The sequence below is a fragment of the Plutella xylostella genome, chromosome 8 (genome assembly GCF_932276165.1).
Source record: "Plutella xylostella chromosome 8, ilPluXylo3.1, whole genome shotgun sequence".
In the NCBI taxonomy this organism is placed as follows: Eukaryota; Metazoa; Arthropoda; class Insecta; order Lepidoptera; family Plutellidae; genus Plutella; species Plutella xylostella.
The window spans coordinates 6,242,194-6,265,811 of record NC_063988.1 but is presented as its reverse complement, the minus strand read 5'-3'; the positions used below and the strand labels follow the sequence as shown (position 1 = coordinate 6,265,811).

Genomic DNA, 23,618 nt, shown 5'->3' with positions numbered 1-23,618 from the left:
TTCGCGTTTCTTTCATTAGTTAGCAACGGTCACAGGTCGAGACCTATACAGTTGTAATGAACACATAAGTACCTACAAATTTACAGGATTAAATAAAAAAAATATGCTTGTACGATGGATGCATTGCCATCATTTGGGCACCACAAACGACCACCAATCTGCCCAGGCCGGAATGAAGTTAGAAACGCTAAACTTATCCAATACTAACACGATTACAAAAAAATAATCATAATATGTATATCACTGATGAATAAAACCCTATTTGGCTATCACAAAAGCGATTAGCCACCCTGCACACAAAAAGCGCGAGACATCACCAAAATTGAATGTGAAAAGGATCGCCGAAGAAGTAATTGGGGTGGAATAGATAATTATAATCCCCATTTGGGGTTTCATCCCCTCGTTCGATAGTCGTGGATAATGTTAATAATTGAAATTGCGATGCCCGAGTGGGTTTGTTAAGTAATCCCGAGGCTACGGGGTTGGCCTGTAGGGATTGGGGAGGGCGGGGAATCTATCTTCGGCCGCCGTGCACTGCTAATTAGGATCGATGGATGTTGAATATTCTTAAGAGGTCAAGCAATTTTTCATAAGACTATTTTATTGAACGTTTAGTAGTGATATTTTTTCTCACCAGGAATACACTGGCAATGAAGATTGTTGTAGTTATCTAGATTTCTGTTATTGATTTTTCAAAATTTTGTTTCTCTGAGTATAACATTGCAATTATAATACAAGCTGAAATGGGAGTTGGCGGGACACTTGACTCGTCGAAAGGACGGAAGCTGGACAAATACGGTCACTGAGTCGTGGCCTAGAGACGGACGAAGAGCTGTTGGCAGACCACCTGCTAGATGGTCCGATGACATCTGCAGGGTTGCGGGGAAGCAGCGGACCAGAGCGGCACAGGACCGGAAGAATTGGCGTACATATAAGGAGGCCTATACCCAACAGTGGGCGATAGAAGGCTGTTGATGATGATGATGAGCAACGCAATTTAATTTGACAATCCTTCTATTATTATATTACAACAATAATAATTAACATCAATAACGTAGGTAAATTGTTATCAATCTGCATAAAATCATTGCGACTGTTTGATGTTGGTAATTGTAATTAACGTGTGATTTATCAATTTGTCTAGTCTAGAATACATTAAGGTGACCTATTATGCTGCGGCATTAGTTAGTCAAACGGAATATTATATTATGTATAATTATTGCGTTATTTATTGCCCAATAAGCCTATTGATCGGCTTACCTTTGGTTTTTATGTCGGATTGGATTTTACATTGCAAATGGCCACAAACAGCCATACATATATTATACATACATTTTATAACATTATCTAAACTTATGAAAGTCAAAAGTTTTCTAAAAAGCCTTGGATGAGAAATTCCGTGTTAGCAATTATTGGGTGATGATGATGATTTCTTACCTGAACTTGTAAATCAATGTCGCGCTAAATACTTGTATAGGCATAAGTTATTAAACACAACCAGGATAACTTTCTGTCCCTATTTTAGACTTAACCACACGCAAGTTAAAGTTCAAAATTAGCTGGTTCGTCTATGTGTAACCTCACGTAGCACCTTAAATCTCTTGTCGAACTAAAACCGCATTAATTAAAATTTCTTAAACCGTGCGTGCGATAAAGTACCCCAGCATCCTTATTATGTAGATTGTAGATAATACACTCACGGGCAATGAAAAAGTTCCACTCACAAAATGATCTACACCAAACGATCGCAATTTTTTTCCAACATTTAATTTAAAATTTAACCCAAATATTACCGTTTTTTGTTGGTTATGTTCGGGTGCTCTGTTAAATGTACTTCATTGTTGCGTCTTTAACCTAGCTTTTTCCGTTTAGGAGTAGTTTGGTGCTTTTCTCATTGGAACCTTTTCATTGCCCGTGAGTGTATGATAGCAAATGTTTTCACATATTTTACAACGTTTAACAAAAAATGTTTCGTCTTATGTTCGTAATCGAGAAAAAAAATACTAGTTCCATTTTACAGTATTCTAATCTTTAAAAGGGAGTCCCACGTTTTATTTCCTAAAGAACGCACGAACGACATGGTCCTTTAATACCAATTTAATCAACGTTCTTAGAACAAGGAACTACTAGACTAGTACTTTTATTGGCTGAATTGTCGTTACTAATAGACTATTCAGTGATTAGTGTTAATTTTAACTTACGTAAGCCATTTCCATTGTTATCCCAAAGTAATTTATTTGTTGCTTCTCTCCAAAAGCTACGTAATAGGGCCGCTGACCGACGTCGAAAACTTCGACTTATCTCACTCACACGGAAGGTCGTTCCCTCCAAATTATGGCGATGGTGAAACACATGCTACATTTACTCGAAAGTTCATGTTACGCTTGAATAACTCCCTGTTAACGAGAATAGGGGCCTAACATAACAACTTCAAATAGCGGAATAAAAGAAAATAGGAATCACCAATAAAGCTGAAACTGTAAGTAGGGTTTACAGCTTATGTTATGTGTGTATTTAAGGTTTTAGTATTAGAAATGACCTCCAAAAGGCATGTAATATTAAATAAATTAAGCTTACGTTGTTATGAAAATTCAAAACTTTATCTGACTAGCTAGTCAGTCCTTTCACCACCACATTGACCACAAATATGAGACAACTAGACAACTCAAGAGTGCGCTTTCCATACTCGAGTGACCATGATATAGTTTTCTACCTAATGCCTATATACCTATACCAACATAAAATAGTAACAAGCCCATTGCACCATACACTTGACTATAACATCGTCTAGGAATGTCTCTCACTATGAGACGGCGGCACCGTCAGCTGAGTTCTAAATCTAGATATTATGCACCTAAAGCCAGTTTACATGCAAATTCTGACACGGCCAAGAACAGTGTCATATTATTCTATTACGTATCCATTCCGAGAATAAAGGTGCCAATTGTCGGCGGACGCCGTGTGGTTTCAGACAGTTTCAGCAGGTGGCGTGTTGCAATTTCACTGCTAGATTCTATTAATTTATATGAAAGTGTCGTCGATTGTCATGTTGCTTGCCGCTAAATGAATCCCACAGAAATACACAGTGACGACCGTTGCGTCTGCTGCTGCAACCTCAAGTCGTCCTCCGCCAATTGTCACGTTTACTCCCTGAGCTAAACTGATGCCGCGGTCTTGTGGTTTGAGCTTCGCTTCTCACTCGGATGTTGTAGGTTTTGATCAAGACCAGGTCTATCTATTCTTGTTTCTAAATGCATTTCTGATCACCCGTCCAGTTTGCAGAATGTAAGTTATGATAATCGAAGAATACACAATGATTGCGCCCAAGATTACTGTATCTGCTTCCACTGGACAGGGCACAGATTCGAATTCCGCCCAGGGTAAACATTCGTGGGCTTCACGTGTATCTGGTTGTTGTTTATGATAATAATTATTAATTTAATTGTTGTTTATGTCATGACCTGTTCTCACACCCAAAGAAATGTGTACCTGTCTGATCATGATCACATGTACAAATTCCAACCTGTATCACAGAATAATAACTACTCGTAGTAACTACCTGTACAATGTACAGAAATATTCCAATACCAGGAATATTACCTAGATACAATTGAATGTTGAAAAGACATACAGTAAACAAATTAAAGCAAAAATAACAGGTTATTTGAACTACACAGCTGCAGTAAAAGAATGCGGGGACAAAATTGATTGCACAGGAGCGTTTTCCATTTAGATATGGAAATTTCTAGAACGTTCTACGCCCGGTGTGTAGGTACTCGTTGGGACAAAATTCGACGCTTACAACCTACAAATCACTTCATTGACAATGCTACCTTTGTAGAAGTGTTTTTGGGAAATTGAAATGTCTATTTTTTGGTGCATCTACTCGTAGGTACTCGATTTCTCGCTGGGGTAGTCGTTTTCAATGGCTTTGTTTCTTTTATATTATGAAAATATTATTAAAGTTATCTGCTAATATATCTTATGAAATAATTATGTAGGTATTAAGTATAATACTTATTATAAATGCCTTCATAATATCAAACTTATGGCCCATCAACATCGATTGCAAAAAAAACATTGGTCTCATAAAAATATGAGTGTGAGAGATAGATATCAGACTTTGTCATGTACCTAGAGTTATATACCTAGGTAGAGCATAACTACACTACTAGGAGTACTAAGACGACTACTATATACTTATGTACCTACTACACTACCTAACTGTAAAAAAAGTTACGCCGAATAAGCTTCTATCGGATCAGAGTCATCTTTTGAGTAATATCCCGTATACTTACTTATTACTTATTCACGTTGGTACCGTAGTAGGTAAGTACCTACTCACTGAATCCCTTAAATCGCGGGACTTTTCTTAAGTGACACGGCGTGTTTTAAAACCTTTTTCTCGAACACAGCTTTTAAGTCCCTAAGGACTATTAGCGAAGTAGGTAGCGTGGACAAAATTAATTGTACAAATTTAGACTTTATGTCCTACGTTTTATGACTCACGCTGAGGAATACCTCTATTGGAAGTAGAGAGCGCTGGATGGGAAGAAGGGCCTATATTTTAAGTCTTCTTGAGCTTTTGGAACGGACAAAGTACTAGATGCCTTTGCTTGAAAAAAATTCAAATTTTGATTTAATCATAATAAAACGTATTTTTTTATTTAGAATTTCATTTTATTTAGGTACGTTTTGTATAGCGAAAATCATTACGCTATCCAGTCCAGTTCCTCCTATCGGTACTCTTAAATTAGCTCAGCGGATAATCTAATTTCTCCCTCACTCGTTAAGACAAAGAGCGGGATGGAGAGTGGATGGACTAATGCAGTCTGAGCCTATAATCTGATTACTCTCTGAGACAAATACAAATTAGCGTTATTACCTGTCCGGGTACTCCCGGTATACAGAGTGTAGCAAAATGGTAGACTTAGCCGAAGGCGGTGACTCAGGGGGTGAATTGGAACACTTCAGTTAAACGACATTAGTAAACTCGCGAAAAAAATATTTGCTTTTCTATGGTAAAGTCACGTGACCATCAAAGTTTCTAAGGAGAAGCATTTTTTTTGCAATATTCCATAAGTCTTAGGACAAATGTTGATCAGATTGAGCCCCCCAGCGCTTTCAGCTTCATATACCACTTTTGCAATATTCTGTATAAAGGCGATGCATTTGCAGAATAGACAAGGACTTCAGGCAGTACTTACTTACCTATATTTATATTTAAAGAGCAATAAGATGTATTATGGTTACACTTTTTAACATATTTACACAGACATAAGGTACATAGTCCCTACGTGTACAGTAGAAGATATGCGTATTTTATTTAGGATATTTTTTTTTACATTTAACAGAGATAAAAACTTGTAGTCATACAGAAATATTAAAATAATCAAGTACCGAGAGTCAGTATATTTTTTAATTACTTAGGAGAAAGTATTCAAGTAAAAAAAAAAAACAAATTCTGCTTTCCTGTAAGCTAATTACGTTTGGCAAAGCACCGCATATAAAAGTTACAGAAAACTCTGCTCTGGCAGAAAAATCGCCCGTTACTCATTTTGTGGAGACCTCCTTTCCCGGTGTTGGCCTAGTCTAGATATCTAGATCTACATATTATAGGTCTAGATGGAGAGCGCTTAACTTTACCGCTACCTAAATATAGGATCGCGTTGATTATGAAGTAGATTAAGGGTGACTTGCACCATAAATTTAAACGAAATTAAGTCTATTGTTGTCCTGCTAAGTAAGTATAAGTACCTACTGTGAAAGTAAGAGAGCAATTATTTTTTTAATTTCGTTTAAATGATTTGTGCAAGTCACTCTGAGACATGACTATTGAGGTATAATATAATTATAATATATTATTATGTATGCGGGCGTGTAGTATCGCTTCTAGACTTTTGGTGCTTGAGGTGGAATACCTATCTACTTTTAGTAATCATAAATATATATTTGATATCACAGCAGATTTCCTAAATTAAAAACACTCGCTAAAACACTCCACTTCTTTTATTTTTAATTTATCATCTCATTAAATTACAATAATTATTGAATGTTACCTACCTCCACAGGCTCCGCAACAGGAATGATAATAACATAAACCTAATACTTTGGTTGACAGATTACCAACACAGACGTGGCGGGCAAGTACCAGGGTCGACGGGGTATAATCCATCAATGGTGGGTACATGTCAACTGTTTTACTGGGTAAATGATAATGTTAGCCCGAGGGCCGGATTATGACGCGATCATCTATCAAACTGCCAGATTCGCGGTGTGTGTCAGCGCTGCGACTCTAATCAATTCCGATGGTATACTGATTACGGAGTATTTGGCACACGCCACGCTGCTAGATTTTAAATTATGTTAATAACGCAGTATTAAGGTAAATGTAAACTAACATAATTATGTGTAATATGTGTTGCATGTGTTTTTTAAATAAATAAATTTTGAATTTTTGAATTTGAGATTAAAACAAAAAAAAACAACAAACACTCACATCTTCTACTCATGTACTCCCTTGCGGGGTAGGCAGAGGTGCGTTGGGCAAATGGCCGCTAGTTTGTACTGTAAAAAAAATTGTGTGCTTGACATATTATCATTTAGTTGTAACTTTTTTATTTATTTGTAATTTATACGTATCTTTTATTATGTTATTTTTTCAAATTATTGTGATTCTTTGTATATTTTTTTCTAATATTTGTCAACTTTGACGTAACGAGCAGCTGGGTAACGAATGACAGCTAATCTTACTGGCTAACCCCTTTAACACGGTGGCTAACGCTAGTACAGTTCTAGTGTATATATCACGAAGAATTGTATGCTTAACGATTGATGATGTTCATGTCATTTCATAATATCAGTTTATACATTGATGAGATTTATCGAGGAATTTCTCACAGAATCATCTAGTTTTACACTCGTTGAAAAATTATGTGTATATTTGGATGTGGGTATCTACGACCCTGCATGCTTCTCGTCTGTCTGTAGTTTCGTAGCTCTGCTTCAGTTGGAGCGGTTTTGTGGTTGCTTGTAAGGTTCAGTTGTTTTTATATTGACATTAGTTAATGTCTCATAACTTTGGTTATTTAAGTCTTTGACTAAACAAAAGAATATGGTCAATACCTACTGTATCAGTCAACTGAAGTTGCTCGGTATGACGAACAGGTATGTCACTGTATAAATTTCAGGATTTATTTCATCTTAGTGAGTATTATCTAATCCTTTCTCGGTATTAATTAATACACATGCATGTAGTACACATTTTACTTAATGTAGGCAGAGTTGAAAAAAATACATCCCTGTTTCTTTTTAAAAATGACTTTATTTTCCCGTTATCTGGAAATAATTAGACTTTTAAAAATCTTACGCTATAATTTATTTACAAGTGATGGTATAGATGTTACAGTTAAATTAGTTTTTATCATACAAGTCAAATTAACTAAGTTGTTATGTTATTACACAGTTCATGAACGCTTATCTATTTTTATATTTTTACAACCTATATCACATTTTGATTTCATATCTAAATTTCATTGCATATTGAATACTGTCATTTTAATAATACCTACAGCTTAGATAACAGTATTTGAACTGAAAATACTTTCGAAATAACTTCTTCCAACAGAGGAAATCTGTTTAAAACTTATAATATGTAGGTAATTGGTATTATCTACATTCCAATTTTATTACGATGCCTTATATTCTCCGTATTGTCAAGCATTAAAGGTAAACGGTAGATATGTATTCAGCAAATAAAGTCTACTGTTACCCGTATGTTATACAAACAAAAGATTTTTATACGCGTCTTATTTCTTCTATTAGGTAGGTACTTTCTATTCCGTTTCAAGTATATTTACAGTATCTACACAAAATTAACTTAAACATTATTGAAAGAAAAACATATAAAATTTCTTTCAAGAGACCATTTCGTTATCTACCTGTACAAGTGAATCGGAACATGAACACTGCAAGCACATTGCCAAATTAATCAGTCTTTGTTCTAATTTTCACGGTAAACACGCGATTGAGATCTACTGCAGTCCATAGGGAATTCACTGTTAAACGGTCGTTTCTAGAAGGTCCAGAGGTTGTCAACAAAAGCCGTCCTTGTGTTCCGGGTAGCCGATGTCTGGCATCGGCCTGCGCGAGCCGGCGCCTCGCTGGGTGTCGCGCGCCGAGCGCCCCGCGCGCCCGAGGCTGGCGTACCGCGCGTCCGCTATCTTCTCCCTCCCCTGAGTCACTTCGTCATAGTACCTCGCGTCATTCAGCCCGGCACAGTACTTCTGGCTTAAACTGTACTTGTCTATGGTTGCGTACTTCTGTACAGTCGCATACGTCTGACGTGCCGATTCTTGGACGCCGTTCGTTTTGGCGCGATCGAACGGTCGCTCTTCGGGAGGTAACGCGCCGTCTAGTCTCGCTTTGAATTCTTTATCTTTCCGTTTGCTTCTTTTACAAGCGCACAGTATGACTGCGATAGAGCAAAGTAATAGGGCCGCCCCAGCAGCAGCGGCTAAGAACGGAGGTGGTAGTGATATCGTAAAGGAACAGTTGGAGTCATCTTCGTCATAACCTGAAGGACAATGAGGACTGCCGTCGCACCACAGACTGAGAGGAATGCAGGCATTCAGCTCCGGACAGCTAAAAAAAGGATGATATTAGTACCTAAATAGCTGTAATTTAAAATAGACATTTGATATAATTTGATTAAAAAAAATTAATGTTTACCTGTAAGGGCAGTCTACAGCTAAGGAAGCCGGCAAAGGCGTCGATTCAGGATCGTGTTCAAATACAGGCTTTTTAATAACTTCTATCCACTTTATTGAATAGTCAGCCTGTTCGTGTTGCAGGAAATCGATAACGTAACTTCTCGCGTGAGGCTTCAGAGACGATTCTAGATGAGTTTCAGTGGACTTCCACCCGGGCGAGTATAACTCTACGATTTTGGTTCCGTCCGGGCAGATTTCTTTTGGCTGTGACGTATCCCGTGCCTCATAGATGAATAATCGGTTGGGAGTTGGGCAGAACGGTGAGCTTTGTATGAGTTCATAGCCAGGCACCCTCATGTACAAGTACCGGCCCTGGACCGGGGTGACCTCGTCTCCTCCAGGCTCGATCAGCCAGGGTCTGTGCACACACGCCACTTCAGCTCGGACACTCTCTGATATAACGTTTCTGTCCCCAACTATTTCGGGTACAGAGGTTGTTTGTCTTTTGTCGAACAGCCTGATCTCCCCGCTGCTGCCCCTGAGCTTCCTCTCCCCCCAGCCCGTGGAGCACACCGTCTCGTCCCCCGGCCCGCTCGGGATGAACTTGTATTCCCCCTCAAAAGCAAAGTCATCGTAGTCTTCGGTAATATTCATCATTGTTACGGTGAAATTGATTTCCACGACTGGTGCAGTGAGCGTGTGTATCGTTAGTGGCTCAGATCGATTGGTACAAAGGCAGTCTCTTTGTATGGGTACCCCGTCCCATGGATACTCTGTGATAATGATCTGCGCCAGTCCCTCACCGCCGACAGTTCGTCTCACAGGCCTATCGCATTTCCAGCGCCCGGTTCGAGAGTCTTTGTGTGTGCTGCAGTGTTTGTTACCGAAGTATGTACTGGTGAACGTCAATTGAATCCTTTCGCCTGGTTTCGCTTCGAACCTGTATGTGAGAAATGAACAGAAATGTATTGTCATTATTGTAAATAGAAAAATGTGTAGCTAAATGAAAGAAATACAACATAGTTGCATAGTTGCAACATTAAGGCCATAAATTACAATATCTAATCTTGCGTATCCATACCTTAAAGTGCAGGTTAAGTTTTCGGCGCCACCTCGTCCGTAATAGAAGATAGCTTTGGGGGCTTGGAATCTTCCAGAATAGGTCTGCGCGGACTTGAAAACTCGATCGTAAGCTGAATGGGAGCCGGTCATTGGCTGGCCCTGCTCACTGACGTCCACAAACTCGTACCGGAGCAGGAAAGAGACGGGGTACAACGCGGACCCTTGCCGCAGCTCCTGCGACAAAAGAAAAGACGGTAATTTAAAAAGGTTCTGCAAAGAAAAACTTAACGCGAGCATTCCATTTTTGAATTAAAAATAATGCGCTCGGAAAATGTTGTCTTTTGCTGGTTAGATGCAACGGAAATTTATTCCGGGCTCACGGGAAGACGGATTCCCAAGGTCGGTTTTGTCACGACAGCACAACGTGTAGTAAAACTTCAAATATTTAGTTAGGAACTAGCTACCCTCTGTTGAATTTAATATTGAATAATAAAGCAGTTCTCAACTTGTGACTTTAACAACTTGCTTAAGACTCGGCTCTCTTGTATTAACTTTAGTGTCTCCACAAATGGAACACTCCTATAGAATGACAATTGAGAGAACCGAGTGCTTTTTTGTTCGAAAGCATGTGTAGATTGAAAAGTTTTCTCTTTTCTTTAAAAAATCACGAACTTTTCATTTGCTTTTAAAGTCACCAGCACAATTTTTACTTATAGAAGCTTATGTTCACGACTTTAATCTTCCAAAGTGTTCTTTATTTGATTGAACCTCTTAATCTTACTTTTTTATCCAAATCTAACGACAATTACTTTCAAATCTCTTTTTCTATTTCTCAGAATAAAACCTCCATTAACAGATACTATTCGTTTGTCCCGTCCACTAACCCACCTATTTTTAGAAAAAAAAACTAGCTGAAAAATTCCTCAACATGCAGAAGTAATTTTGCAGCGGCAGGTAATAACACGGTGGCACTAAAGCATTCCATCACAGGCTGACGTGCCGGCTGCATTATTCACGCTGGCAAATGTAGCTCGCTGCACCACCACAGTTGCGCTTCTCGAGCGAGCGTCGCCGGCGACTGATGCTCGCAATGCCTCATGCGAATGTAGACAAATACGGAACGTACATAATTAATTGTAGAGAATTCAGAGTACACCTGGCGAAAGCTTTAGCTAGGTGATCTGTGAGAAATACATTACAGGCTCTTCGCTATCGTTGAATCTCATTTTCAATGTAAAATTTGTGAAAAAGTTATGTTTCGACATTTTTTATCATGGTCTACGATGTTTTTTACTTAGAATAACATAGTAAGGTAAGGTGTGTTTTTATGGATTAACAGTTTATACTTCTTAATTAGTATGTGTTTAGAAAGCTTATATGAGTTGTGTAAATGTTAACTCCAGACTCCAGTACCAATTTACAATTTCACACGCTAAAATGCGGTCATACTCACCTATTTCAGTATAATATTTGAAAATTAATGTTTAAAATACTAAAGATCAAAGAGCTTATAAATTCTCCACATTTCTGTTCGTAGCAAACCAAGACCATTAAAAGTTTTGGACCTTGCTCTACGTCGGAAACCTTAAAGTTTCACACTTGAAAAAACCTGCTGTTGAAAACCGTTCAAAAATACTTTTTACTAGGCACGTGAAGTTGTGAAATTTGGAATAGCGGTTTTTTAAACATATTTTAAAATTAGTTGTCCTTGTGAGGACCCGATACCACTGTTAGACAAAAGGCCTGTTTCACAATGCTAAGTTAAAAGTTATCGTCATGATTAAAATTGTGCCATCACCGTCTAAAACATAATTTCAGAGATTTTCAAAGACACACTGTTATTCACATGGGTCATTTTCACCAGGTCTGTTCTCACACTTTTTGTCCTATTTTTTATATATCGTATAAAATATATTATTTATTTATAATAATATTATAGTACACATTCAAAGATGAAAGGATATTATGTCCAAGAGTGTAATCGCACCACCTTTATAACTGAAAAAATGCCTTCTGAAAAGAATGCGTCCAATTGCCATCTATATTTAGCAGACTTCTGGCCCAGAAAACATTTTATATCTATGAGCTACACTGCTCGTAATGGTTACTAAGCGTTATTTTATTTCAACGTTTCAGTGCCCTAGTCACAACAATGGCGGTCGCAGCCCACACGGCGATCGCAGCAAATCGTAGTGGCTCAACAGCGCGCGTGACTTATCTATCCTGTTCAGGATGAATGTTGCACAGTGCAGAAAAATGCCTCTCCAACATTACTGGCAGAATTCCCCGCTAGTTCGAGACCCGCGTGCTCCATACATTCGTGAGCGTCGTAATAGCGAGCACTCTTCGTTCAACGCACCGAGTCCCCATTCACTGCACTGTGTCAAAGAAAAATACACCCTATTGGAAAAGCGGAAGAGTGATGAGCAGGTGCAGCGGGGGGACAGCACTCGTGCACTGTTTACTATCGTAATTAGCAAGCGTTTTCCCTTTGTGCGGTTGCAATCGCGTTGAGTGTTTACTCGGATTGCGGCGGGAAGACTGCCGGTCGCGTTTCTATTGGAAAGCTTGTATGGAACATGTTTTTCATAGAACAGAGTACATCCCTTATGCTACTGGCCATTACTACATTATCTCTCATAAAGACAATTACTGCTTTTGGGTGCCAAATAAGGACATTTGCTGGCCGTGCCAAAATACATCTCGGTATAAGAATCCGTAATCGGGAGACTTATTAGGTTTTGCCGGCGATGATGCCAAGAACTTTGCTAATATGGAGGCTGCCTGGGTCGGCGGAAACGTACCTAATCACGTAATCCCGTATGTCCATGCGGTAATCACACTTGTTGGGTTAAGTACTGGAGGAAAATTGGTTTCTCCTTCAAAGTGAAATTGGGAAAGACTCATTACCCGGAACAGGTTCGTTCCCTTACGAGAAGTAGAAGCAAGTTCATACTGTTGACCATTAAGCTGCGTACAGACCGGCCCAACGAACGGGTTTCGTTGACCTTCGTTGCTGCAATCTGCCCTGTATTATGTATGATAAATATCCATCGTTGGGTGTTCGTTACATGGCAGTAAAAATCGTTAATAATCTACCTACAAATATAACATCAGAAACGGATATAAAAGTCTTTTGCAAAAGTCTCAAACATTATTTATTGGATAAATGCTTTTATTCTATTAAAGAATTTATGAACCTAAAAATTGCCCAGAAATATGATGTTCTGATCTAAATAAATACTTTATTATAGTTTTGTTGGTTAGTAGATTATAAGCTTAATATTATTGATTTAATCGCTTTAAGAGTTATTAATGAGAACCTAGTATTATTGTGAAATTGGTTCCTACTAGCTTTAAGTGAATTTGCAGTGCCCACTATGGGTATCAAGTTGTAAGTACTATTTTTTATTTTAAGATCATTAATGTACACTTCATGGCAATAAAATATTTGATTTGATTTGATTTGATTTCGTTGTGCGTTCGTTGGGCCGGTCTGTACGCAGCTTTACTAAATCACACCATCTCTGTTATACCTTCATAAGTTTTGCCTTTATTTGCGTTGAACTACCGCAACTTTTCCAGTCAGTACAAAAGTTTTTGAGCATCCATAAAATGCTTTTATTCTGCCCTGTGATATATTGACGTTAACTGTGTTACGGACTGCATTATGTTGATATTTCCATACATGAATATTTGTACATTTATATTGAAGCTTCACTCAAGAAACAGAGCCGCGAGCACAGGATTCAAAACCTCCGTTTACGTTGCGTATCGTCAAATGTCACTGTCAAAATGTAAGGCAAATTTGTTAGTTCCAAAAGTGGCATTTGTTTTTTCCATATGTTTGTGTAGATTCAAAAATAGTATCGAATCCTGTGTCAGGCTCAGTACATTAAACTCTGGGCAAGAAACAGTGTAAATGAGTTTAAAAGGCGCATAATGCGTGATGATACTTTACCTGTAAGATGGTGAGGGCTGGGCCGGTAGTTATGTAGCTCTCCGAGGGCGCGCAGGGTCGAGTGGCCCTTGTGGCGTTGGACAGAAGGGCGTGATCGCAAAGTCTCGGTGACTCTTCACGGCAAAATGACCCTAAAAGGGAGCTACTGCTGTTCGGCTTCAGCTCCAACTGTTTGGGAAATAAAGTTAAGTATTTTAATTAGTTTGTTACTTGATTGTGAATTAATTAATTGAAACTCGTGTAACGGATCAAGTACCCTGTATTAATAGCAGCCTAATTTACATTCTATCATATTTTATAGTTCACTGAATATCCTATAGCAATATTGCAAATGTGCAACCGTTAACATAATATTTATACGTATTGTCGCAAGTCCTTTTCCTTTACCTCGCATCTTAACATAAAAGTTTACACTTCATAGTTATTTTTTTGTGTACACTAAAATACGAAGTCTCTTGTTTCCCCAAACTGCCAAGAGAAACAAAACACCAACTTAAGTAAACAAGCAAACACTTATAAACTGAACAAAAACGAGTCGTGCAAAATAAACAGCGCCTCACTGCTTACCTATTCTAATATAAGCGAACAAATACCAAATGAATGAAATGAAGCACTGCAATGCTGCAGTCGGTAAAAGTGCTCAGACACATTAAAGAAAATTAATGTTTGCCTCTTAACATCAAGTGGGGAGGTGGTGGTAGTTGGCAAAGTGAAATGGCACGAATGGAGCGGTAAGAAAGCCTTACGATTTTTTTTATCGTCTGTATTTTGCTATCTTTACGTTCGGAGCATTCTATAGTCTGGCCGTGCGTTTGCACCTCATTTGCAAGCCATTTCGTAGAGTGGCGTTTTTGTAGGATGCTAGATACCCAGACGGTTCCGTAGTGCTATTTTTAGACCTCCAGGTTACTCCAGTAGATGTTGAAAAGTGAGGAATATAAAAACAATGACCAGTAAAGCAGCATTAATAACAAAATTCACCTATTGCACGGTCTCTTACAAAGTTGGCCAACGAAATAGACCTACTCTTTAAAGGAGATGAGATTTCTTCGGTTTAATAGCGTGAATCCAAAAATCAAGAACTAACCTTATCTTGTACCATGATTATAAATACAATATTCTTTTTTGTACACCTTTTTACCAATTTTTCCTGTACCTCCTGCGGGTTGACTGGCAGAAAATGCTTTAAGCATTAAGTCTACCCTCTTTGTACTTTTATTTGTAATATTTGTACAATAAAGAATTAAATAAATAAATATATACTATATATTAATATTCCACAAACCTTTCCATCGACATCCGTATCAGGAGCGGCCCCATCCCATACGGAGAGTTGCGAAGAACAGTCCTTCTGCTGATCAAAGCCCGCGGGTTCCGTACCCGCCGAGTGGTATTTCACAAAGGAAACCCACACTATTTCGTTGGGTCGACCCTGAAATATGAGGTATGCTAGACTCTTGGGTTGACGGGACGCGAATATTTTACTAAAGTTGCCTAGTAACTGTGGGGAGGTGGAGACAAAGTTTGCTAGTCATGTTTTAAAACTGATGTTGTGGAACACTAAACTTCTATGTGTGTTGGTATATGAGCTTAATCTATAAATAATTATCACACATCGATGCTATAGTAGTATTTATAACTTATTACTACACAAAATTGGCGTCAGCGTCATTACGTGGTTTCCCGACAAAATCGGTTATATTAATAATCGCCCATACATTATTTACATGTCTATAAATTTTCAAAGCCAGAGTGAATTTATTGTAACACCCAGTAATCTATGCATAGTTTTGTAGCACATCATACAATTTACTCTGACGCTCTGCTATCGTACATGTACAAATACGATGTGTACTGCGTTCTTCATATCTATAACCATAATCAACACAGAATTGCGCAGAGCGATACGAAAAAAATACGGATAAAATTTAACGGTCGTCAGAAAAAAAAAACAAGTATCGAATCATTCATAGCACGAATTTACATACAGACAGAAACAAATGAAAACGATCGCAGTTCCGCAATGTCATTTGAATCTCGAACAAAGCAGTGACTCACTTGAAAGTAGTATATACAGGAAGTGTTCGGTGGAAGGGAATGCCTCGGATTCCTGAGCACTCCACTGGTCTTGTCGGAAGAGCGCAGCACAAATCGGCATTGCCCGTCGGACCCCACGTAGGAATGCGAATCTTTGTCCACGTACAGCACCTGAGGGCGAACGAGACAGACGGTAAGGAATAAAAGAGATGGCAAGGAGTTCGATTGTTTTGTCAGGAAAGGATTGTAGAATTTATTGTAAGTTCTATTCTCTCTGAACAGTTATGCATTCGAAGTATGGAATGGAATTTCTGCTAACTTCTACGTAATGGATTATTTTATTCATTCCATGTTTAGCATTTTAATATAAAATTGCGATCTCATCCAAAGAAAAATAACTTTAAGTTACTTACTACACTAATAGCTTATAAAAATATACTCCTTTCATACATACCTCTGTTCTAAATAATTATAATTCAATTCAAAACGACGACCGAATGGCGTAGTGGTTAGTGACCCGACTATTGAGCCGAAGGTCCCGGGTTCGATTCCCGGCTGGGGCAGATATTTGTTTAAACACAGATATTTGTTCCCGGGTCTTGGATGTGCCCGTAAAATGGCAATAGGCCCGCCCCCTATTACATTGGGACTAACATAACACTCTGGCGAAAAGTGGGTGCAGCAATGCATCTCTGCCTACCCCGCAAGGGAGTACATTAGTACAAGGCGTGAGTGTGTGTGTGTGTGTGTGTGTGTCAAAACCTAATGGTAATGAATATGTCTAGTGCCAATTTCTCCATTGTCGGTTATCTAACCGACAGGGATTGATTTATAAATTAAACGTCATCTCCTTATAAAATACATGACAGATGTGTCAAAAGTTAACCAAAAGTTTATGCTCTAACCGTGAATGAAGAAATTGGCACACCTATAAAGTTTATATTCGTGAAATTTAGAACTCATATGAAAAAAAACCATAAACCAAAATAAACATTTACAAACGTATTCCAAAAGCGCTTCCACGCCCACAATCGGTCTTAAAGCAATTTCAGCTTTACACTATCAGTATTAAGAATCAATAAAGGTTGCGCAACACAGCAGGTGATGAGTATCTAGTTAATTAGGCTCTGACGAAGGTCCTCATTAAAGTAAAGAGGGTATTCTGAAGTGTCTGCTCCTATCAGAAGTAACGTTAAGTCCTGCTTTTGTTTACGTATTGTAGCGTTTAATAAGACTTAGTTTCAGGCAGGTAAGAGCTGTTTTGTTCAAGGAAGCAACATGAAATTAACGTAAGTAGCATAATGCAGTTGAAGTAAAGGAGGTTATTAAATATATTTTCCTAGTAAGCACGCTAATTTGTATTTGAGTGCATAGTTTTTAAAGTTTTTAATGCATTTAATTTAATTTTTGCTGTAGAGGTTTCCCGAGAAATCATAAAAATATCAATATTATTTAAATATGTGTATGTTATATAAAAATAAATGAATCTATTAGCTTAATTCATACCGCTTTGACTACAGACATAACAGAATGTAAGCAATTAAATTATTATAAAAATCAAAACGGTACAAAAGCTCGTAGAATTTTCAAAAAATATGCACGCTACGAACTGTCGCTTTATACCAGCGAGTCACGCGATGCTTTTACAAAGCATTACCAATGACAATAATAATTAGGTAATTTCATAAAGTGACTCACTTAAAGTATTTAAAAATATGCATATTTTTGTTCAAACTGTAAAGGTGAGTATAGACTACAATGTTTACTTGTAACAGAACAACGAGCTACTAGAGTCTAGTGTATCATTCTTTTACGAACTGAACGTCCATAGAAATATTATATAACCAGCTTTTAACCTAATGACGTTGTGTTGTGTTGTGAGTTGTGACACGTCATCTGCAGCAAATTGTCGTCATCTATCAATTTGGACCTTGTATTTATAAAATTTGACGTCTTGTAATTATTTTACGGTTTCCATGATGCGATACATTTAAAAAGCAAGTTTAAAGCTCACCATACTTTGCTATTTAAAACTAAGAACTGCAATTTGAGCTCGCCTGCGCAGTTTGTGGCTGCGCTAAGTGTAATTAGATGCAAATAGCTGTAATTTTGAGCAACTTTTGTTTTAATTAATTCTTCGTTTTTGTTTTTGACTGGTAAAGTTGAAGGAAAAGGATACGTGATGCACAAATTCGAGTATTTTTATACTCGAAGTTAACCGACCTAACCCATATTTAAAAACAAAACAATCTCGTTTTAATCCAAAAGCTCATTTAAATATTCTGCATATTATTGTTCTAAAAAATCATATCACTCAAATTTACATTATAACATTCTCTATAATTCATAAGAATTAGTTAATTAATCACTGAAACATTTTTTTTTCATATGGTCCTTTTCAAACACAAAAATATGCTTTTATATAAATAATTACTTTACATTATAATAAAAAGTAGTGTTGTGGTATTTAAACTCACCTGAACTTCCAGCTCGAACCCAGGCAGATAGCTCAAAGGGACCGGGTGGAACGGATTGTCATACGGTGACGTATGGAACTCGAGCAGCATGTTGGGTCCTCGGCTCACTATGTCCGGCACCGCATCCCCCCCACACAGTCTCACTAAAACGGGGGAGTCCCGGTTCACTCCGTCCCATACTGTGAGGTAATCTTGCACCACGTTGCATTGGTCCCAAATTCTGGAAAAGGAGCATTGTTGTAAACCATTTCAACATAGCCAACTTGTAACGTAAACTTTAATTAAGAGTAATTATTTATACTGGTATTTAATATAATTTATATTCGCTCTCATTATTGAATAACTCATGCAATCCAATTACGAGCCTAAAACAGCCGCATATACAGGGTGTTTAACAAAGATCGATTGACTACGGTCTGACAGTTTCGTGGCAAGAAGCATTGATTCCAAACTGCGCCCCAGAGAGCAGATGGCAGCTATTAAATGAGACCTAAATATCTATGTGGCGGCCTAAAACTTCACTCCAGCCAGCTGAATGACCTATTTAGTTGTAACGAGCTTTTGCTTGCGACTGGGTCCTATTTTAGGAGCGGGAAATAACAGTTTCTCGTCATATAATATGTTTCGGAATTTATGTTATTTCAGTTTTAGGTTTACTTAGGTACACACACACGCACTCACGCCTTGTACTAATGTACTCCCTTGCGGGGTAGGCAGAGGTGCATTGCTGCACCCACTTTTCGCCAGAGTGTTATGTTAGTCCCAATGTAATAGAGGGCGGGCCTATTGCCATTTTACGGGCACATCCAAGACCCGAGAACAAATACTTACTTGTTTACTTAGGTACTTACTTAAATAAATAGTATCTTAGTAGATTGATTCAGAAAACGAAAAAATATTAAATGGGTATGTATCTACCCATTTCATCAGTATAATCTAAATAACTTTTACCGAATTCCTTCATTTACATTTTTGATAGTTAAAGTGTCAAACGCTAAAACGTATACAACGTTACAAACGAGAAATGTATTGGGCCAAATTGAAGGCAGACTGTATCATTATTATGTGGGATGCATTATCATTTCCAACTGAAATACCTATAATGTTTATATGGTGTTACAATATGGTTTTACAATAACTTTGTTTACTTACTTCAAGACTCTCTGACTGCGGTCGTATTTAACGATTTGGTCTTTGATATGTATTTTGTGACTGTTCGTTTGTCTTACTGCTAATAACACGTGTTTATCCGCTGGTATCTGAAAAAAAAGATTCTATAAATAACAGGGAATAGAATGAAGGAAAATTGACTTTTAAAATGTCACGAATTTATCTACATAATTTACCGAAGTATAAAGGATGTTCAAGTAATTTTATCGTACCTAGTCAAAATAACAACTCTTTTTTGCTTCACCATTTCATCGTAGTCATATAAAAATATCCGACAACATCTTTTTAATGACATAAAATTCCTCTGACGATGCTACATGTTTCGTCTTACAAAGACGTTATAAAAATATGACGTCATGTTACATGGAAAAACGGGATTCATTTTGGAATGAAATCTATTGTGACGCGCGCACGGCATCTTATAACAATTTGTTAAGGCTCTGGCGGCATCTTTAAGGATGTTTACGATTTTCAGATTTAATGAGGCGAGAATTTGGTATCGTAATTCCTTATAATGATGTTATTGTGGTTATCGATTGAGGTTCTCTGTCTCTTGGGTATAAACCACGATCCTGGGTATGAATGTTGCTGGAGACACAATTACTTATTAATTAAAGTACTGTGAATATGTGGCGCGATAGCGATCGTCCTTGAGGATTTCAGTCGTAAAAATTAAAGTTTTTTTTTATAATCTTAATAATGAATGTGAGCATAAGGATATTTATAGCTTTTAATAAGAATAAACTTAACTAAATCACTTAACCGACAGCAGATACCCCCTTCTCTCTAACCCTAACACGAAACCAAACTTAACCGATTGCAAAACTAACCTTCGTATGCTCAATCCGATAAGTACACGTCGCGTTTCTAGGATACACTCCGGGAAAGTTGGGTGACTGTATCCTGCAGGCTTTTAGATCGCAGTCGGTGAGTACTCTGTCGCAATACGTGCCCGGGACCCGGTCCCCGCGCCACGCGCCCAGCGTCGCGTTGCCATACCGCAGCCGCGCCTCGCTGCGACGAAGGAACTTGTACGCGAGTTTGAAGTCAAAGTTGTACCCGATGCCCTGAGGGACAGAGTTGGCTCCTGTTAGTTTCTGCTCGCCTGGTAGGTGTGAAGGATTAATGGGCGGAGTTTATTGGGGGGTGTTGGTTTGTGGTGATTTGGGTGTCTGGTGGGGATCATATTTGGAAAGTAATGATTTAGAAGTCTATTATTGATTTGAAACTTGTGTTTTTGGATTGTAGTAAACTAGAAAGTTATATAAAATGTTCAAGATGCACATAGGTAGGGAAATACATGGCACATAGATAGACAGACTATACGAGTAGAAGCATAAAGTTATAATTTATATTTGAAAAAAGGAGAACTTAAAGCCAAAGTAATTTAACGAAAACACCCTGGGGGCAACAGCGCAACCCGACTCTCTCATAACGCAATAATATAAAAATATAACATTTCATGGCAGAAACTCGGTAAATTGTCAACAAGCGAGCAAATATTTGAAAGGAAGAAAAAACTAATATAACAGCCGCTTATATTTTCGTCTGATCTATAACAAAGAAATGTAACAACTAAACCTTACGTATATATTTTCGTAAACATAACAATAACGTCAAATTCAGGCTAATAAGTTGTTTATTTATTCCAGTGTTCAATGTGATTATTATTTAATTAGAACATACAATTTGTATTATTAAATTTATTTTCATAAAACCACCAGTCCATAGAAAAGCCGCAGAGTCATCCGTATTGGTCGTTAAATTAATTGATTGAAATTTCAACCTTACTTGCTCGTAACACGGCTGCTGGCACTAGATAAAGGAAACGCGGCGATCCGTTAAACGCGGGGTGATGTGGAATATAAGTTAAGCCACAAGGTCTTAGTGAAGATATAGTACGTCAGATACCTAATGTACTAGTGAAGAAATAATATTACATAATATGACAAATTTTGCGGACATCCTCACTAGACAGTCTTATACAATAATAGAATATATTTACAAGATCAGAGTAAACATTATTTTTATGACTCATTTTTACCTATGAGAATTAACTATAAGTTGTATTAAAAATAAACATTGCCTCTCAAATGTTATGTTAAGTTAAACACATTAAAGTCATTTTTTGAAAAAAATAATATGTAATGCGCAAGTAGAGGTTTTAAGTATATTTAAGTATGCGCATTTTAAGCATACAGTACCTACTTACCTATATTTTCATGTTATTACCCTATTTATTCGTATTTTTTGTTATAAATCCAGATTTTTAAAACTACTCATAGGCCTTTTGTATCAACTTTTACATTTAATCAGTTTTTAAATATTCAATTTAAACAAGTTATAAACTGTTAGGTACTGTTACACCGCTAGACGTAAACATGCGAACTTGTAACTCACATCACGTCAGTAAAACACAAAGGGATGCTTTCGCTCACTAAGACTCATCTAATGAAGATAAATACCATTGTTCATTAATTCGTATTAGCTTTGAACAAAAAATCATCTCTTCATTAACATATATCTGCCACTTCCGAGGTATTAGTGGGGATTCATTGTGAGGGGAGCGACAAATATGTGGTGGAAATTTTAATGCCTTCGCAGGAATAGATGGAATGTATGTTGAAAGGAAGATATAACGTAATAGGTAATGAGTCAGCTCTTTTTGATTGATGCTTAGTAGACAACATCTGTAGTTTGAAATTAATAAATGTTTGCCTTCTTTATTTATTTTATTATTATTTACAGCGCAATTTGTATGATAACTAATATAACTAAATTAGCGCTAATTGTTAACGTTAGAAACTAACAAAATGCATAAAAATCAAGTTCAACCGCCTATCGTCCAGTGTAGTTTTTTTCTGTGAGACGTCCACCTGGTACAATAATAATAAGAATAGTAATTAGTATAATAGGTACCTACTCGTACATAAGTGTTGAGTGTATTATCGCCAACAAACTGTTAAGATTGTGGATTTTATTGAATAACTATAATAGGTATGTACTAATGTTTGTTTAAATAAATTAAAATGTTTAATAATAATAATTCCACATCACTGACCTGCTGACTAAGCCGGTCTAACCGCAGCGTCATATTAATGGAGTCCGACTCGCTGAAGTAGACCGTGTAGCCCCAGGCGGAGCCGCACCACTGGCCGGTGGGCGGCGCCGGGCTTCGCTCCAGGATCGTCATGTGCCCGTCGGGGCAGCCGTCCGCCGTGAACGACACGAACTTGCCCACCGTGAACGTGTCGAATGTCAGCTGGGGAACACGGTGAATGTTGATGATACGTAGTATAGGTAATTATTATTATAATTATAATTTAATATTTATACCGACTCTTGTACTTGATGTAACTCAATGTGAATTGTCGACGAAATAGAAGGAACTGGTTGCTGAGACACAGGTTACCCTAGTTTAGGAACCAGGGCTACAATAAATTGTACTCTTTGTGTTGCAATAAAGAAATGTTTATGTTTTATGTTTATGTAGTCCATCAATATAGAATAGAATAGAATAGAATAGAATTTTAATAAAACCAGTAAGTAATTATTTATTTGAAGTGGCAAAGCCGTAGTAGCTTAAAGTCAAAGTGCTACGAACTAAAGTGCTACGCCGTAGCATTGTTGCGTAGCAGTCTCGTAGCATATTCGTAGCAACAAAATGATTTGGTACTACGATTTGTGATTTAAGCAGTTTAAGTTTCGAAACGCGTGGCAGCCATATATTTCGTTAATTAACCTACCCAATTAACAGTCTACACTCATACACGCATAGGCACACAAGCAACCTAAATATCTAAGTCAAAACTTTGAGTGAAATAAACAAATAAATTCAAAGTTCGCCGCTTTACGGGCCGAATAAATCTTTATGGCGTCGCTTTATGGCACGTATCAGGTTAAGTACCTGAATAATATCTCCATAATTGCCCCCCAGGGCTGTGAAGTTGAGATGGCAGATGAATGGCAAATGTTCTTCCCGAGGTCTCCTGACTTCAAGCTCGTACGTTCTGCCGACGTCACCCATGTAGGTTCTGTTGCAGGCTGTAAATAAATTTACATTTAGTTTTTTTTTAATATTTGGAGTATTTTGGAGTTGGTACCTATAGTGTCTAAGTGATGTCTGTCTGGAATATCAGTGACTTTGTTCAAAATCCCAGTTCTAAAGTTCAGGTCTTTTGATCATAGCGGTAACAAAGA

The 23,618-nt window shown here is 37.6% G+C and overlaps 1 protein-coding gene across 1 annotated transcript in view; it reads right to left on the bottom strand.

The window, feature by feature from the left end:
* Positions 1 to 7,285: 7,285 nt before the first annotated feature.
* The window catches only part of LOC105383054, a 55,062-nt gene continuing 38,729 nt past the window's right edge, over positions 7,286 to 23,618 (bottom strand). Inside the window, exons 3-13 of the mRNA XM_038115243.2 lie at positions 23,326 to 23,462; positions 22,480 to 22,680; positions 20,249 to 20,485; positions 19,401 to 19,507; positions 18,249 to 18,468; positions 15,793 to 15,942; positions 15,020 to 15,166; positions 13,735 to 13,902; positions 9,793 to 10,007; positions 8,731 to 9,651; positions 7,286 to 8,643 (exon numbers count right to left, since the gene is read on the bottom strand). Of these exons, the coding sequence (XP_037971171.2) occupies positions 8,094 to 8,643; positions 8,731 to 9,651; positions 9,793 to 10,007; positions 13,735 to 13,902; positions 15,020 to 15,166; positions 15,793 to 15,942; positions 18,249 to 18,468; positions 19,401 to 19,507; positions 20,249 to 20,485; positions 22,480 to 22,680; positions 23,326 to 23,462 (3,053 nt within the window). The 3' untranslated portion in view covers positions 7,286 to 8,093. The remainder of the gene's footprint in view (positions 8,644 to 8,730; positions 9,652 to 9,792; positions 10,008 to 13,734; positions 13,903 to 15,019; positions 15,167 to 15,792; positions 15,943 to 18,248; positions 18,469 to 19,400; positions 19,508 to 20,248; positions 20,486 to 22,479; positions 22,681 to 23,325; positions 23,463 to 23,618) is intronic.